The following is a 15,441-nucleotide window of genomic DNA, read 5'->3' as shown; positions in this document are numbered from 1 at the left end:
CTCGAACCACCTGGAATTCCCCGGGCTGCACCGCAGACACTGATGTGATCTGTTGGGGGTTTCTTTCCAGATCTTTCTCTAGTTCTGCCGCTCTTAGCCACAGCCCTTTCTGACAGACATGTGGTGGAGCAGGTCCTATGAGGAACGTTCCCTGTTCTCCTCTCCAGATGGGGTTCAGGACAGAGTGGGGTTCAGGACAGAATGGTGAACAGAGGTGCCGGGGCCCCAGTTGAAAGAGGAGGCGCTGCTCAGTGCTGCCAGCTGGGGCCGTGGGGTCAGGTTTTGTTTGTGAAACAGACACTTGGCAATTCAGGAGCCAAGAAAACGAGCTCAGCTGCGCCTCGCCAGGCGCGCCCGCGGGTGGGGTGGGGTGGGGTGGGGCGGGCCTGGCTGCAGGGCTGCCCGGGCACGTGGGCTCGGGGTCCTGGTTACACTGAGGAGTTGCACACAGCGAGGCTGTAACTCAGAACCCTACACGTTGTTACTCCAGGTTTTGAAATGACGGGGGCCCACTTTTGACAGCTACCTCTGTCATTGCTCAACAGGGAAGCTGCTTCAGGCCCTGGCCTCCCGGGGGTGAGGTGCTGGGTGCCAAGCCTGCCCTCTGCCACCTCCTGCCTGGGAAGGGCCCGGAGGGGCTGAGTGCTGTCTGCTGGAGTGGGGGACCCCGGACCCGACCAGGGCGTGCCCCCCCGCCCCAGAAGGGGCACTGGGAGGGCCAGCTCCTGTGCCTCCACCACAGCTAGCAAGGGCGCAGGGAGCCTGGCCAGGCAGTCCCGGGCCCGTCCTGTTTGCCAGCTGAGCGCAGCTGCTATTTTAAGGTGCTGATGGAAGGCAGTGTGAGGAATGCGACCCCAGATGGGGAGAGGGCAGGCGCTGGGCGCGCTGGAGGGGCAGCCGGCCACAACCTTGTTCAAAATGCAGGTTCCAGGCCCCCCCCCCCCCCCCAAGAGTGGAACTTCTCCTCCTACTGAGGCCAGCCAATGACAGTGGAGATTATGAATGAGAAAAACATTTATTCCATCTCAGAACCAGCCTAACAATCTGAGGGGGGGAGGATGTCTTCCCCCAAAAGCTTTCTAACACCTTCAGCACAGCCTGGGGGCTGTGGGGACACCCACACCTCCTACCTAAGGCAGAATATTTACATAAAGCTGGGTGTTGTCAGGCAAAGCCCCTCCCTGCTGTGGGGAGGGGCAGGGGGTGCTGCCCAGTGGCCCTGGGTGGGCACCAGCCCTGCCCTGTGGCTGGCAGGAGGGAGGCCCGGAGGCACTGGCACAGGGGAGTGACCCCAGCCAAGCGAGCAGACCCCGCAGCAGCCAGAGGGCTGCCGCCTCAGGGCAGGCAGGGGAGGGCACCAGCGAGGGACAGTTCCCAGAAGCCTCCGGGAGCAGAGAGGGCACTGAGGCAGAGGCGGGCACTGAGGCAGAGGTGGGCAGACCTGAGTGAGGAGGAAGGGAGCGCCAGCCCCACACCAGCACCAGCAAGTGGGAGCCCCCCCGGCCTCATCTTTGGCAGAGAACCCCAACTCCCTGTGGCCACGCGGGCCTGGGCGGGGCCCGGCTCCCTGTGGGCTTGGGGAAACGAAGGCACTTATCAGAACAGCATGGCGGCACTTCTAGCTGCCAGGCGGGGCTGGGGACCATTAGAAGCAGTGACGCATGTCTAGCTAAAAACTTCTTTAAAAATGCCCTGAGGAGGGTGGGTGCTGCCTGGGGCCTGGGCACTCCGGCACGGGAGGCAGGGGCTCTCCAGCTGGTGCCTGGGCTCCCACAGGCCCAGAGGGGCCAGCAGCCGCTGGAGGCACGCCTTGCGGGCGAGAGGAGTCCAGGACCCAGGGGTGGCCCTCCAGGCACCCTCCCTGCCCCGTTACCATCCCCTGGGGCGGCTCAGTACACAACGGGAGGCTGGTAACCCTCGGTGGCCTCGGCGTTCTGAGTGAAAGGAGGCTGCTGGTAGCTGTCCACCGGCGGGCCCGGGTAGGAGGCGTAGGCTGTGCTGGGGTCGGGGGTGGGGTCCGCGTAGTTCTGCATAAAGTCGTCCACCCCGGCCTTGTAGCGCTGGTAGGCCAGGGCGGCCAGCAGGCCCTGCAGGGAGGCTGAGGTTGGCTCCTCCACGCCCTCCCCAAGCCCTCCCCCGCCCTTCACCAAAGACCCCAGGAGCCCGGCCCGCCCCGCCCGGCCACCTACCCAGGAGAAGATGGAAAAGAAGCTGAAGGTGATGGCCGCTCGGGCTGAGTCCGCTCCCACCAGCACATCCTTCGGGTTGGTGGCTGCCCACTGGTTGGTAAGGAAGCAGAAACCCACGAACCACAGGAAGGTCCAGAGAGCTGGGGAGGGGGCGGGGGGCAGGGTCAGCTCCACAGACCAGGCAGGCAGCTCCCAGAAGCCTCCGGGAGTGGAAAGAGCGTTGAGGCAGATGCCGGGCGGGCACTGGGTGCCATCTCAGGAGGCCTGGCTCCAAAGCCCCATGCTCATCACAGCACCAGCGGGCTTCTGACGGTTAGAAATCTGTGCCCAAGCCTGTCTGCTCCAGGGGGACCTCGCGCCTCTCCCTGCCTCTCCCTGCCCCCCCCCCCCCCCCCCCCCGCCATCCGAGACCCCTAGAGCGCCTGGGAGCATGGCCAGCCGCTCCCATCCACCTCCCGGGAGCAGCGGAGGGGCCACGCCTGGGCAGATACCTGAGAAGAGCAGGTCGCCGATGACCAGGTACTTGCGGTCCATGGCGTTGCTGATCTGGGGGAAGTAGACGTCGACCACGAAGAAGAAGGCGCAGGCCAGGAAGGCCAGCACGCCGATGGCGCTGCCGTAGCGGCAGGCGTCTTCGTTGTGGTTGAAGACGCAGTACCTCTGGTTCGACTCGTGCGTGTTGCTGTAGCCCTCGCCGAAGATGCAGGAGAACACTATCAGGGCGAAGACCTGGGGGCAGGGCGGAGGGGCTGAGTGGCGGGCCAGCCCCCAGGGGCACGTGGGGTGGGGGGCCCTGGCCTCTCCCGCTGCCGCGCCCCTTAAGGGAGTCAGCATCCAAGCCCCCCCGAACGTGGGGGTGAGCTGGTGAGCCCGTTGCCTCCTGGCGCGCAGCCTTCATTCTCACTTCATTCTCACTTCTCCCTTCTCCTCGCCTCTCCAGACCAGAGGGGCATGGCGGGTGGTTCCTGGCGGGGGATTTCTGGACCGTAGGCGTAGAAAGGACAGGGAACTCCTGGGAGGGGGCCACCCTGCCCCGCTGCCTGTGGGATGGGGATTAGGGGCCATCTGGCCACTTCCACATTCAATGAGTGTTAAACACGACAGGCCACAACCACAGAAGCTCAGGCCTGAGTCTCACCCCCTGATCACCTGCCTGTCACCCCCACAGCGCCCACCCCCTGCCTGATGCCCTGAAGGAAGACTCCCCACCTCTCAGCAAAGCCAGGCCACCCCGGCCGGTCCCACTCCCCCCACCCCCCCACGCAGGCCGGCCTCCCCAGGTTGTTCAGCTTTCTCTCTACAAGGACTTCCTGCCTCTGGCGTCCTGGCCACGCCCCTCCATGAAAACCCCAGTCCGCCCCCGCCCCCCCCCCCCAAGAGTGGGTGCTGATCACAAGGTGCTCCAGGCTGGCCTGCACTCAGAGCCCGGAGGTCCTGGGTCCTGGGTCCTGGGTGAGCTCCCCAAGGGGTTCCAGTGGGAACAGCCTCCTGTCACCTGGTCTCCTCCCCACACTTCAAGGCCACCCACCGCCCATCTCGGCAGATGCAGGGCTGTGTGGACACCTGGCTCCCTCCGGGCCGGGCCAGGCCTCCCGCCCGCCTGCCGGCCTGCCTGCACGGGCCTCTCCGGCTGGTGTCACAAGCCCCGCCCAGGCTGGAGATGAAGCCGGAACTCCGGGATGCGGGGAGCGGGCGGCCAGGCCCAACTCCTGGCACTGCCCTCCCGCCCCGCGGGCACCTGCGCCTGGGCTCAGACCCTACCGCCAGGCGGGGAGGGGGCCCGGCGCCACCAGGGCACCGCAGAAGGTCCCGGTCCCAGGCAGATGTGAGCGGGGAGGGCCCGGCCTGCTGCCCGCCCACCTGGTGCAGCTTCGGATGCCTGGTGCCCGGGAACAGGGACCCACCCCACCTTCCCGGTGCTGGGGGCTCGCCCGGCTCAGGGGGAGGAGGCACCTGAAGTCACCCGACCGCGGGTGGGGACACAGACCCGCAGGCTCCCTGCGTGGAAAGGAGATCCTGTTTCGGGGCACCGGGCGGCCCCCCCCCACGTGGCTCGGGAAAGCCCCTTCCAGGTGAACCCCAGGCGGGAGCCGCGCGGCCCGCCGGCCACCTGTCCCGGAGCTGCCCAGGCTCCTCCCGCCGCCAGCGGGGCGCCGCCTGCTGCCCAGGCCTCCGGGGAGGGCGCCCGGGCCCGGGGGTGCGGTTGGGGCGGCCGAGCCCGGGGATCGGGGCGGGGGAGGGGGGTGGCGGGTCCCGGTCCCCGCGCGCCGCCCTCCGCCTCCCACCCCGCGGCCCCGGGCCGCTGCCACCTGTCGCGCCGGGGGCTCGCGGGCGCCGGGCCGGGCGGAGGGGGCCCCGGTCCCCGGCGCCCGACTCACCAGGCTCACGGCGCGCGCCACCACCTGCGGCTGCGCCAGGAAGCGCCGCAGGTCGAAGGAGCCGCCCGCCTTGGCCGCGCCGTAGGCCCCGCTCTCCATGTCGCCGCTGCCGTCGCCGTCGCCGTCGCCCGCGGACGCCGAGGAGCCAGCGGGGCCCCGCCCCGCCGTTCGCCCCGCCCCGCCGTTCGCCCCGCCCCGGGGCGTGGCCAGCGCGGCCGCAGGGACGGAGCGCAAAGTGCAGGCGGCGGCGGCGGCGGCGGGGCGCCAGGCTGCCGGGCCCTGGGCTGCGGCGACACTGTCCAGCCCCCGCGCTCGGCTCGGCGGGGTCTCGTCCCCGCTACGCTGGCCCGCGGCGCGACCCGAGGGGGGCAGGGGGTCCCCAGGAGCAGAGGGACTCACGGGGGGCCCCGCCTTCCTTGGCGCCTGCTCTCCCGCCGCCTCCTCCAGGAAGCCCGACCGGACGCCCTGGGCCGCACCTGCGGGGACCAGGTCGCCGTGCACACCCACCCCCGCTTCCACCTCCCCCCGAGCCCCAGGCCACCGCCTGGACCCGCCCTGCCTGGCCGGTCCCTCTCCCCTCCTCTCCGGAGGGAGCCTGGGGTCCGGTGGAGACACCCCAGTTCTTCCCCTGCTGCGCCCCCCTAATCTCCCCCCCCCCCCGCGGTGAAAGGCGGCGGGACTTCAGACGGCCAGGCTCCAGGATGGGGTGCGGACAGAAACGGGGTTCCAGAGCGACAGGGGCGCAGAGTTTAATCCAGTTCTTTCCTGAGCTGGTTCAGAGCAATGAACAGGGAAGGCGGTGAGGGGAGGGGTGCAGGCTGAGGTCGGGGACCCAGACAGCCTTCCTTTGCCGGTCAGGTCAATGAGGGGGTGCTGGCCAGGTGGGCCAGAGGACTGGCCACCAGGAGATGGGGTGCCCCCTGGGAAGAGGGGAGCCGGTGGGGGGAAGAGGCCCTGGGTGGGGGTGCAGCTGGGCCTTTTCAGTCCCCCACCTCCTTCCTGGACCTGCAGGGAAGGTGACAGGCAGCCTCCCCGGACCTCTTCTTCCCGCCACCCCCCCCACCCCCATCTTGACATCCTCGCTGCAGAGCAGCAGGGCCGGGCTGGCGGGCTGTTCTTCATTCACGGGGGCTCCTCCTGTCCGGCCAGGACGGGGCTTGTGGGGGTTCTGCTGAGCCTGCACCTGCTGGTCACAACCTGGACACAAAGGAGGTGAGACTCCAGGTGAGGGAGCCCCACTCCCAGCCCCCCCCCCCCCCAGGCCTCTGGGAGTTTTATGGCACCAGAGGCATCAGTGCGGGGGGGGGGGGGGAGGCTTTGTCACCCCACTAAGTGAAGGGGGCACCCAATCACCCAGGGGGAAGTGCTGGCCCAGGTCACATGGCGAGTGGGGGTCTGGTCTCTACACCCCATTTTGTAGAAGGGAAACTGAAGCTCAGAGAGGTGACATGGGTGGCCCATGGGTCTGGCCTCTGGGAAGGAGGAAGGGACCCCGAGAGAAGACAAGGGGCCTAGATAGACCTCTGGGGCAATGGGGGGTGGGGGGGAGGGAAGAGGCGGGGCCAGGAGACCAGTGTCAGGAAGCAGGGGAGGCGGGAGCTGGTGGGGCCTGTGGTCGCACAACACAGAGGCCCAGGTCCAGGGGTTCCCCACCTTTTCTTGGCCACGCCCCCCTAAGCATCTCTAACATCCTGATGCCCCCCCTCCCCCACATAGAATTCTAATTATTCAAACAGTGAACTCCTAGTCACGGGGAGGAAGCCTGAAAGGCCATTAGCTTGGTCTAAACAAGCTTCCAAAGAACATGGCATCCACGAAAGAGAAAAATAAAAGAACGGAAGGACAGTTGAAGTCCTGGGGAGGAAGTCACTGAGAAATTGTTAATAATAATAATAATAATATGAAATGATAGGAAAAAATAGCAAATAAAGTTTCAAAACATAATAGAGACCTGAAATGCATAAATACGTCACAATATGTATTTCTATACTGTCTATGAAGCCCCTAGAATAATAAGAAATGCAAAACATTCACTGTTAATAACTCATTCTCAAACTGCCCCCCGTGGGGTGTGTGCCCCACGCCGCCGGGAACCACTCCCCTGGTCATTTGCAAGTCACTGAAATGATGACCTGGGAGAGGGGACCCCAGGAGACCCCACCCCTGACTCCGAGGTTCCCATGGAGGTCAGAAGCCCCTGTCCCAGGAGGCATGTCCCCCATCCCCACATTCCTCCTCAGACCCGTAGGACCACAGGGTAGTGTGCCACCCAGAGGCGAGCTGACTGCATTGCAGGGCAGGCAGCTGGGACCAGGGGTCATGGTCACATAAAGCCACGAAGCAGCAAGCCCTCAGCAGGCACGTGGCGCACAGTAGGTCCTCCGTCAACTCCTGCAAGCCACCCACCGAGATAGGGTCCTTTCCTTGCCCTGGAGGCGGCCGACCCTGCCCTAAAGCCCACCACCCTCTGCTCTCCAGCGGGGCCTCTGCTGGGCCACACAGCCCACCAGCTCTTCTCACTCCTCCCCCATCCGGCACCCGCCTCCTACCTGCTCTGAGCGGTCCAGCCCAGCATCCCTGAGGTGATGGCTGCGATGGAGGTGAGGCTGGCAGCCAGCACGAAGGTGGCGGCCTTGGGCAGCTGGCCTGGGAGGGAGGCAGGTAGGGCCAGGGTCGGCATGGCTGCTTCCGGATGCCCTGCCCTGCCCGTGGCACCTCCCACCCACCTACCCAGCAGTGCCAGCTGTCCTCTGGAAACCAGGGGCCCGCTCACCTGGGGGCACCAGCGTGAGGGGGCTGCTCTGGACACTGGCGCCATTTTGGGCCTGGCACTGCAGCCAGGCCGGTGTCTGGGTCAGCGGGAAGGAGAAGTTGGCGGGCTGCCCGTGCGGCGGCGTCTGCCGCATGTGGACGTGCCCATCCTTCCCGACCAGGCTGTAGGTGATGGGTGGGCTGCCCGAGGCCGCCTGGCAGGACATCTCCAACCTTGGGCCTGCCCCTCTGTCCAGCAGGGTGAGGTCAGTTTGCAGCTGGGACACGGGTTCTGGTGGGGGGTGGGGGGTGGACAGGAAGCACAGGCATGGCTGGGAGACTCCAGCACCCTCTCCCCAGCAAGTGCCCCTGTTCCCAAATAATCAGCTGGAGGCCTGACTGTGATTGAGCCTCCTCCAGGCAGCCGTCTGGATTACTCCCTCCGCCTTGTGTCTGGGCTTCTACCCTACTTGCAGTGTGTACCTCACAATTTCTCATTCGGTGTTAGTTTCATGTAGTATATTCTGGGTTGCCAGACTTAGCAAACAGAAATACAGGACGCCCAGTTAAATTTGAATTTCATGGAAACGATGAATAATTTTTTTTTTAAATCTTCATCCGAGGATCCTTTTTCCATTGATTTTTAGAGAGAGTGGAAGGAAGGGGTAGAGACAGAGAGAGAGAAACATTGATGTCAGAGAGACACATCGATCAGCTGCCTCCTGCTCGCTCCCTACTGGGGATTGAGCCCACAACCTGGGCAGGTGCCCTGACCGGGAATCGAACTGGTGACCTCTCTGTGCACGGGACAATGCCCAACCCACTGAGCCACACCGGCCAGGGCAACAACAAATCATTTGTTAGTATGAGTACGTCCTACGCAAAATCTATCTGGCAACCCTGCTTCTAATCTTCCAGTCTTGACTCTTCTGCTGAAATACAAGCTCCTTCAGGACAAGAACTGCTACTTAGAAGAGTCTATAGATTCTAGAATCCCCAGGCCTTCCGCCTGGTGCTCTGAACAGCCCCATGCCTGGTCCGATACTGACCACTGACCGAGAGCCCCCACGGCCCCTCGGTACCCCAGGAGTAGGTGCTGCCATCTTTGTTTTGTAGCTGAAGCAGCCGAGGCTCAGAGAGGTTGAGTGACTTGCCCAAGAACCCACAGCCTGGAAGTGTGGGGGTTTGAACCCTCCACCTGAAGTGCTCCATACACAGGGCTCTCCTCCCCAGGCCGCCTCCAGGTTCGGGCCACAGGGTCACTGTCCCAGCCCCACCCCATGCCTCCCACCAGGAAGGACCCCTGGGGGAAGCTCAGGGTAGCACGGGAAGGACGCAGGCCTTGGAGCTCCGTGCAGTGGGGTTGGGAACCACTTGTAGGCCGAGGCCTGGGACAACGTCTTAATCTCCGAGAGCTTAAGCTTCCTCCTCCAGAGGCTGGGACCTCGACCCCGCCCTCGGCTGCTGAGAAGATGAAACCAGATAAAACCCCACATGCCCCTTTATCAGCTTGAGGTCGGAGCTCAGCCCCGGGGGCTGTTTCACTCTCCCTTCAGGCCCCTGGGGGCCCAGCCAGGATCTAAACCCCGGTGATGCTTGTGACCAGGCCCCCAGGGACTGAGAGAGGCCCTGGAAGGTTGACAACCCTCCCCAGCCCCCAGCCCTCCACTCCCAGCCCCTGCTCCCCTCACCGCCCGCCCCTACCCCCCCTGCACTCACTGGCCCACAGCTCCCAGTACATCTGCAGCGTGGCGCTGGCCTGGCGCAGGCCCCAGTTGGTGCTGGCCTGGCAGGTGTAGGTGAGCAGGTCTGGCCTGGACTTGAGCGTGACGTTGATGTGGAAGGAGGCGGGGTTGTGGGTGATCACCTTCTTCTTGGAAACTTCAATGTCGCGGCTCCCCCAGAGGGAGTAGGTGACGGGCGGGGGCAGCTGTGAGTGGCAGGTGATGACCACGCGGCGGCCTTGGGGGAAGACCTCCAGGACTCTGTAGGCGATGGAGACGGTGGAGACCCCCGGGGTGAGTGCTGGAAGGTGAACCGCAGGAAGAGGAAGGAAGCCAACATTTATCAGCGCGGGAAGAAAATGCTGGTTTGCCGGAGCTTCAAAAAGTTACACCGCAAATCACCATCTGACCCAGCAGTGCCGCTCGTAGATATGCACCGAAAGGACTGGCTACAACCCGGCCGGTGTGGCTCAGGGGTTGAGCGCCGACCTAGGAACCAGGAGGTCACGGTTCGATTCCTGGTCAGGGCACAGGCCCGGGTTGTGGGCTCCATCCCCAGTGTGTGTGGGGGGGGTGTGTGTGCAGGGGGCAGCCGGTCCGTGATTCTCTCTCATCATTGATGTTTCTCTCTCCCTTCCTCTCTGAAATCAATAAAAAAATTTTAATAAAACAATCAAGCTTTAATATTAAGAAAACATACAACCCCGCCTTCCCCAAAACCCCTCACTCAGCCGCTCCCAGCAGGGCGCCTCCGTCCAGACCTCCTCTCTGCTTGGAGGTGACTTTCTGTTTTGTCGGCAGGTCCTGGACCGGATTGGGACGCACACGACATATTCAAGACCTTCCTATCGAGCCTCTGGGGCTGCCCATTGAGAATTTTCCAAGCCACAATCAACTGATCGTTCGGATCAAACAACGCTGCCTTCTGAGTGCGGTTTTGGGGAGAGGGGTGTGTTCTTAATGGTGCATTTTCAAGACTAGTGTGTAGGGCAGTGCCGGGGGCGGGCAGAGGGAAGCGTCTATGAAACCCAGATATCAGCCCATGGGCATCCTCCATGCCCTGCTGGGTGAGATGCCCTGGACACCACTGCGGTCAGCGCACCACTCGCTGAGCAGAGACTTAGAACAAATCGGGGGGGGGGGGGGTCTCCGGAGGCGCTTTCCGGGAGCCCGAGTCTCTGAGCACTAAGCCTCCTTCTCTCTAGACCAGGGGTCCTCAGCCAGGGCCCATCTCTCCAGGGGACCTTCGTGTGTCCGCGGGCGTTTCTGGTTGTCACCAGTGGGGGGCGCTCTCTCGGTGCCTCTTGCTGGACTTCAGGAGAGCCCCCATTTTTATGGCTTGTTTTCCCACAGGCTCCCCGCAGACTCTTCCACCTGAAGTAGGTTAAGCTGTATGTGGAGGTGGAGCTCGCTCTGGGGCACCGCTTTGCAAATCACTGCTAATAATTTCATCAGCGCGAGCCTGGGGCCAAAGCCCAACTCAGGCCAGCCTCCTAGGGCCAGCCTCCTCCTCCTCCCGGGGATGGGGGGGAGGGAGGGGGGCAGGGAGGGGGAGGGGTGCAGGCAGCGGCACCCTCACCTCTCGCTGCTCCTTCACCGTGAATCAAAGCGACAGGAGAGCTGGCCCACCTTCACTTCCTGGACGGCTATTAGTGGAGCCTGGTTTACATACGTTTCCTCCCCGCTCACCTGCTTCCCTCCCAGGACGCCCACCCCCCGCGGCCTCCTGGGATGATTTGGCCTCTGCACCAGCCCCGTTAACGGGTGGCCGCGCATGTAATTTACATCCCACCACGGGCATCAGAACATCGGAATGACGGGACGCACACTCAGCACCACGGGGTGACCGCGGGGCCGCCCGGGACCTGCAGCGGAGCCCGCGGGGGCTGGGCTGGTGTTGCTGTGGCAGCAGCCCCGTTCCTCTCGTGTTTACCGCGTGTCCTGATGGCCTCGCTCTCGCCTGCGCTTGACTCGGTCTCCGGCGTTGTGCGCAGGGACGTGCGGTCCAGGCGCCGCCTGCGGCCCAGGTGGTGCAGTGGCCGCCCCATCCCCGTGCCACGCGCACTGCGCCCTCCCTCGGCGGGATGGCCTCACCCAGGCGCACAGCTCTCCGCGTCTCCCCAGCACGGAGCGGCGCAGTCTCCCAGGACCACACTTGCCCTAGTTCTTGGGGATTTCGAAACACAGAGATCACCTTCCAGGGCCCGGCGCTCAGCTCCTCCGCATGCGGTTCCTTTGCCCGCTTCTCGCTCCCCGAGGCCGGCCCAGCGGCGCCTCACCGATCCCGGCAGGTGCTCAAGCCAACACCTTGGGGTCCCCTCATGGCTTTGCCAGGCCCCTCCACAGCAGGTCGGCTGGCCTGGCCTTCAGCCTAACCCCTCCGCTTCCGTGTTATCACCAGCTCTGGACCCGGGAGCAGCCCGGTGCCCTTGCGGTTGCGCCCTGGATCCCCCCCCCTCCCCCCCGCCTGTCTCTCCTCAACACAGCAGCGAAGGCCCCAGATCCAACCTCCCACAGCTGCGCCCACGGGCCTCCCTGCCCCCCCGTCCTCTGACCTCCCCAGCGGCCCTCCCCTCTTGCTTCCTGTGCTCTGGCCACCAGGCCCTTCTCCAGGCACGGCCTGCTCTCATGTCTTGGCTTGGAAGGCTGGGGGGTCCCCTTCTCAGTGCCAACTTCCCCGTAGGTGCGCCCCCTTCCCTCCCATCACTTGCTTTCCTCTGGGAGAATGACAATCGAGCACACCTGTCCCCCAGCCGGCGGGCATGTGAGCACCCTGAGGCAGGCTCCGTTGTTTCTGCACCTCCTGCATCCCTTCTGGGCCTAAAGCAGGCCCAGCACCAAGCAGGGGTGCAGCCAGCGTTTGCTGAGTGAACGAGTGAACGAATGAACGAATGAATGAATGAATGAATGATTTTCCTGTCGGTCTCTTAGCAGCTCAGTGAGCAGACTTGTGGGGACTGAGCGAGGGACCCGCCCTGCCAGGTACTCCCCAGAGGCCCGGCCCCGCAGAGCTCTGCTCTCCTTTTAGCGAAAACACCACAACGTGTTTGTTTTTAAAGCGAATGAGGAAATGGCATTTCAGCCTGTGCTGGGGCGAGACCAGAGACCTGCCCTGCCTGACCCCGGGCGGATGCCTGCTCAGCGACCCCGTGACCTGATGGATGAGCAGCTCCCTGCCATGGGAACCAGCAGGGGAGGTGACCCACCACCTTGACCTTGACCTTAAGGGTCACAGGGCTAGACATGAGCCAGGAGAGAGGGCGGGAGGGGGAGGGAGGAGAGTGGAAAAGTGGAGGCAAAGCCTTACAGCGGTTCTCAACCTGAGGGTCTCGAACAATGAAAATACATCCTGCATATCAGATATTTACATGACGATTCATAACAGCAGCAAAATTACAGTTATGAAGTAGCAACGAAAATAATTTTATGGTTGGGGGTCACCACAACAGGAGGAACTGCATTAAAGGGTCGTGGCGTTAGGAAGGTTGAGAACCACTGGAGGTGTCTGGACCAGGATCTCCCCTCTCCCTGCTCAGTACCCCACCCGCTTAGACACAGAGACCAGCTCCCCAGCCCGCCCACTGCGTCTCAGAGGAGGCAGCCTCCCATTGCTGCACCTGGGAGCGGGGGCTGGACTTCCCCTTCACTCACTGCCTCCCCCCTGCTCCCCCCCACCCGTCCCGCGCCCTCTCTGGGGTCACGCCCACCCCACAGAGCTGTGAGGCTTCTGGAGGGGCTTCTGCTCCATACATGGCACCCCGGGGCAGAGTGATGGGGCTACAGCTGCCCAGGGATCCCCCCAACACACACACAGCCCCATGTCCCCTGGAGGCCCCCTTCCTAGCCTCCTCCTCTCTCCCCCTCCCCCCAGAGCTCTGCAGGGGTTGGGGCCAGGTTTTAGGATTGTCCGATTGTCCATCAGCAGGCACCCTCTCACCCAACAGCACCCTCCCCGCAGCCGCATCCCTTCCTGGGTGGGGCCCTTGTCCCGTCTGCCTGCTGGGCTGCTCACCTCTCTCTGGCTCCGTGGATGAGCTGCTGGTGGTGGATGAGCTGCTGGTGGCTGCGAGAGAGGCAGGTGCCGAGGGGTGAGGGTGGGTTGGGGGAGGCTGCAGGCCACCAGGGAGCCTCCTCTTGAGCCCCGAGGGAGGCACAGGGGTATCGAGTGTCCTCACTCACAAAAGCTGTTCTGAGCCCACGATGAGCCCATCAGCCGTTTCGTGGATGTGTGAATAGTGGGCTGGAGAAGCGGATGGAGAAGCAGCGACTGGGCCGCACGTGCCGTGACCGGCTGGTCTGAGACTCAAGCCCATGTCTTTGCCTCTGCATCCTGTGCTTCTGGGGTGTCCATACCCGAGGTCCCACCTCCTCTGTGCCCCCCGCACCCACCTCAGTGCAGGGGCCCCTCCCAAGATGCCCCCGGAGGCTCACCCAGCGCGGCCAAGCAGAACAGCAGCGGGAGCCTCATGCCTCTGTCGGTGTGGGGCCTCCCTCTGCCCAGGCTCAGAAAGCCTCCCCTGGTGGGGCCTCCTCCAGCCCGGACTCCCAGGACGCTCCCTGGGAGGGACCTGCATTGGGGAGATAACCTCAAGGCCCTAGGGGCCGTGGGGCCCCAGCACCAGGGCTGGGCCCCCAACAGCAGCCTCCACCACACCCCACAGGGAACTTGCCGCCTCTGCTGGGCTGTGGCCCTGGGTTGCTGGGCGGGCGGGTGGGTGTCCAGTCCTGAGCCCTGGAGTCCGCCTGTTCCTAGGATGAGGCTCGAGTTGGTTAATCTGATGACTTCGAGGCGAGGGATTACCCTGGGTGACTCGGGTGGACCTGGTGTGACCCTGGGGGCCCCGCCCAGGCCCCACGGGGGGTCTGACACAGGCTGGAGAGCCCGTGGGCTGGACCCATCAGAGAAGCAGGCAGGAGGGGCAACTTCCGGCATCGCACCCTGGTTCACTCGTGACCACCAGGTGCCGATGCTGGGCTCAGCCCTGAGTGACCTCAGGCTGGGTGGGGCCGGAGCCCGCCCTGAGCGCAGACGGGGGAGGGACCACACTCCTAAGGCACCCAGGGACCGGGACACTGTGTAATCGCTATTTAACCCTCACAGGCACTCCGAGGGCGGCCGAGGCCCAGATTCTGACTCCCCCAAGGCTGCCAGCTCCGGGGAGGCTGCCTGGCGCCTGGCCGGCTCTCAGGAAGTGCTCCCGGGAGGGACAGAAGGTGGTAGTAAAGGACCTCAGGGCCCATCACCCAGGGGCTCACCCACTGGGCCCCACCCTTAGAGCTCGCTCTCTTTTTTGTTTTAATTTATCGATTTTAGAGAGAAAGGTAGAGGGAGAGATAGGAACATCAATGATGAGAGAGAATCATTGATAGGCTGCCTCCTGTATGTGCACCGCTGGGGTTTAAGCCTGCAACCTGGGCCTGTGCCCTGACGGGGAATCCAACCATGACCTCCTGGTTCACAGGTCAGCGCTCCACACTGAGCCACGCGGCCGGGCCGCCCTTAGAGCCCTCCTGAGTCCGGAGCTGCGTGGGCCTGAGAGTTTGCATTTCTAGCAGGTTCCCAGGCGACGCGGAGGCTGCTGGCGGGAAGCACAGGTTGGCCCCGAGATGCTCGTGAGCATGCCCGTTTGCGTGGGCCGGGCTGGGGCCGCCCCGACTGAGCCGCGCTGCTCCCTGGCCGGCTCTCTGCCAGCCTGGAAGGGCCCAGCGCGTGCCCACAGCCGATGGTCTTGTGACGCTGTGTGAGTGAGAGGACAGGGGCAGCCAGTCAGCCGCGCCTTAATGACCGCAGGAAGCCTGTGGCCTGAGGGCACCGGTCAGAGCTGCCCAGACGCTGCCCCAGGCCTGGAACCCAGCCAGGCGGGGCCCCTGGTGGAGGTGGGGGCTTTGCAAGCAGGTCCTGGGTTTCTCCTGACCTTCCCTCCTGGGGGTCCGTGGACCAGGCGTTGTCACCCTGTGAGTAAGTGGCCCTGGTGGGGTCCGTTACCGGGGCTTTAGACCGCTGGAGGCCGGGCTGCCGGCTGCGCCCGGGCCCAGCGCATGTCGCTGTGTGGGCCAGCTCCTCGGGTGTTCTCGCGGCTGAGCCGTGGATTTAGAGCTGTGGCAGCCCCCGGCTTCGGAAAGGAACCTTCGACAGGCTCGGGAATCACAAACCCAGCCTCTGGCAGATCCCAACACCTGGGCCCTGGGGGGGACCTCTTCACCCCACCATTCCCGAAGGTCGGCTCCTCTGGGGGATGCAGAGAGGGTGGGCGACCAGGTGCTGCCGATGGCAGGCAGGGTTCTGAGGTACCCCCTTCATTGAGGGGGGCCGCCCACTTAGAATGCAGGGGTTAGACCCGCGAGGGAGAGGCCGCCTTCAGACCCTGTAAGCCCGGGGTCGGGGGCAATGACCGCTGG

General features: G+C 64.3%; 2 protein-coding genes across 3 annotated transcripts; both read right to left on the bottom strand.

Annotated features, from left to right (window-relative positions):
- Window positions 1–996: 996 nt before the first annotated feature.
- Window positions 997–4,721, bottom strand: SYNGR2 (synaptogyrin 2). Of its 2 annotated transcripts, XM_070393442.1 has the most exons (4): window positions 4,568–4,721; window positions 2,681–2,918; window positions 2,190–2,329; window positions 997–2,087 (listed from the first exon to the last, which is right to left on the bottom strand). In XM_070393442.1, exons 1-4 carry the CDS (start codon window positions 4,664–4,666, stop codon window positions 1,890–1,892), a joined length of 675 nt encoding a protein of 224 aa, XP_070249543.1. In that variant the 5' UTR covers window positions 4,667–4,721; the 3' UTR covers window positions 997–1,889. The 2 variants fall into 2 exon arrangements, with proteins under 2 accessions (XP_070249543.1, XP_070249544.1); XM_070393443.1 differs by lacking the exon at window positions 2,190–2,329.
- A 588-nt stretch (window positions 4,722–5,309) lies between these two features.
- On the bottom strand, window positions 5,310–13,534 carry CUNH17orf99 (chromosome unknown C17orf99 homolog). Its single transcript, XM_070393440.1, has 6 exons — window positions 13,474–13,534; window positions 13,055–13,105; window positions 9,038–9,343; window positions 7,341–7,610; window positions 7,117–7,213; window positions 5,310–5,764 (listed from the first exon to the last, which is right to left on the bottom strand). Exons 1-6 carry the CDS (start codon window positions 13,508–13,510, stop codon window positions 5,758–5,760), a joined length of 768 nt encoding a protein of 255 aa, XP_070249541.1. The 5' UTR covers window positions 13,511–13,534; the 3' UTR covers window positions 5,310–5,757.
- Window positions 13,535–15,441: the final 1,907 nt, after the last annotated feature.

The sequence above is a fragment of the Myotis yumanensis genome, unplaced genomic scaffold (assembly GCF_028538775.1).
Source record: "Myotis yumanensis isolate MYYU_CA2020_CCGP unplaced genomic scaffold, mMyoYum1.0.hap1 SCAF_16, whole genome shotgun sequence".
NCBI classification, from domain to species: domain Eukaryota; kingdom Metazoa; phylum Chordata; class Mammalia; order Chiroptera; family Vespertilionidae; genus Myotis; species Myotis yumanensis.
The sequence above is the reverse complement of the archived record's forward strand: the minus strand, read 5'-3'. Positions and strand labels throughout refer to the sequence as shown.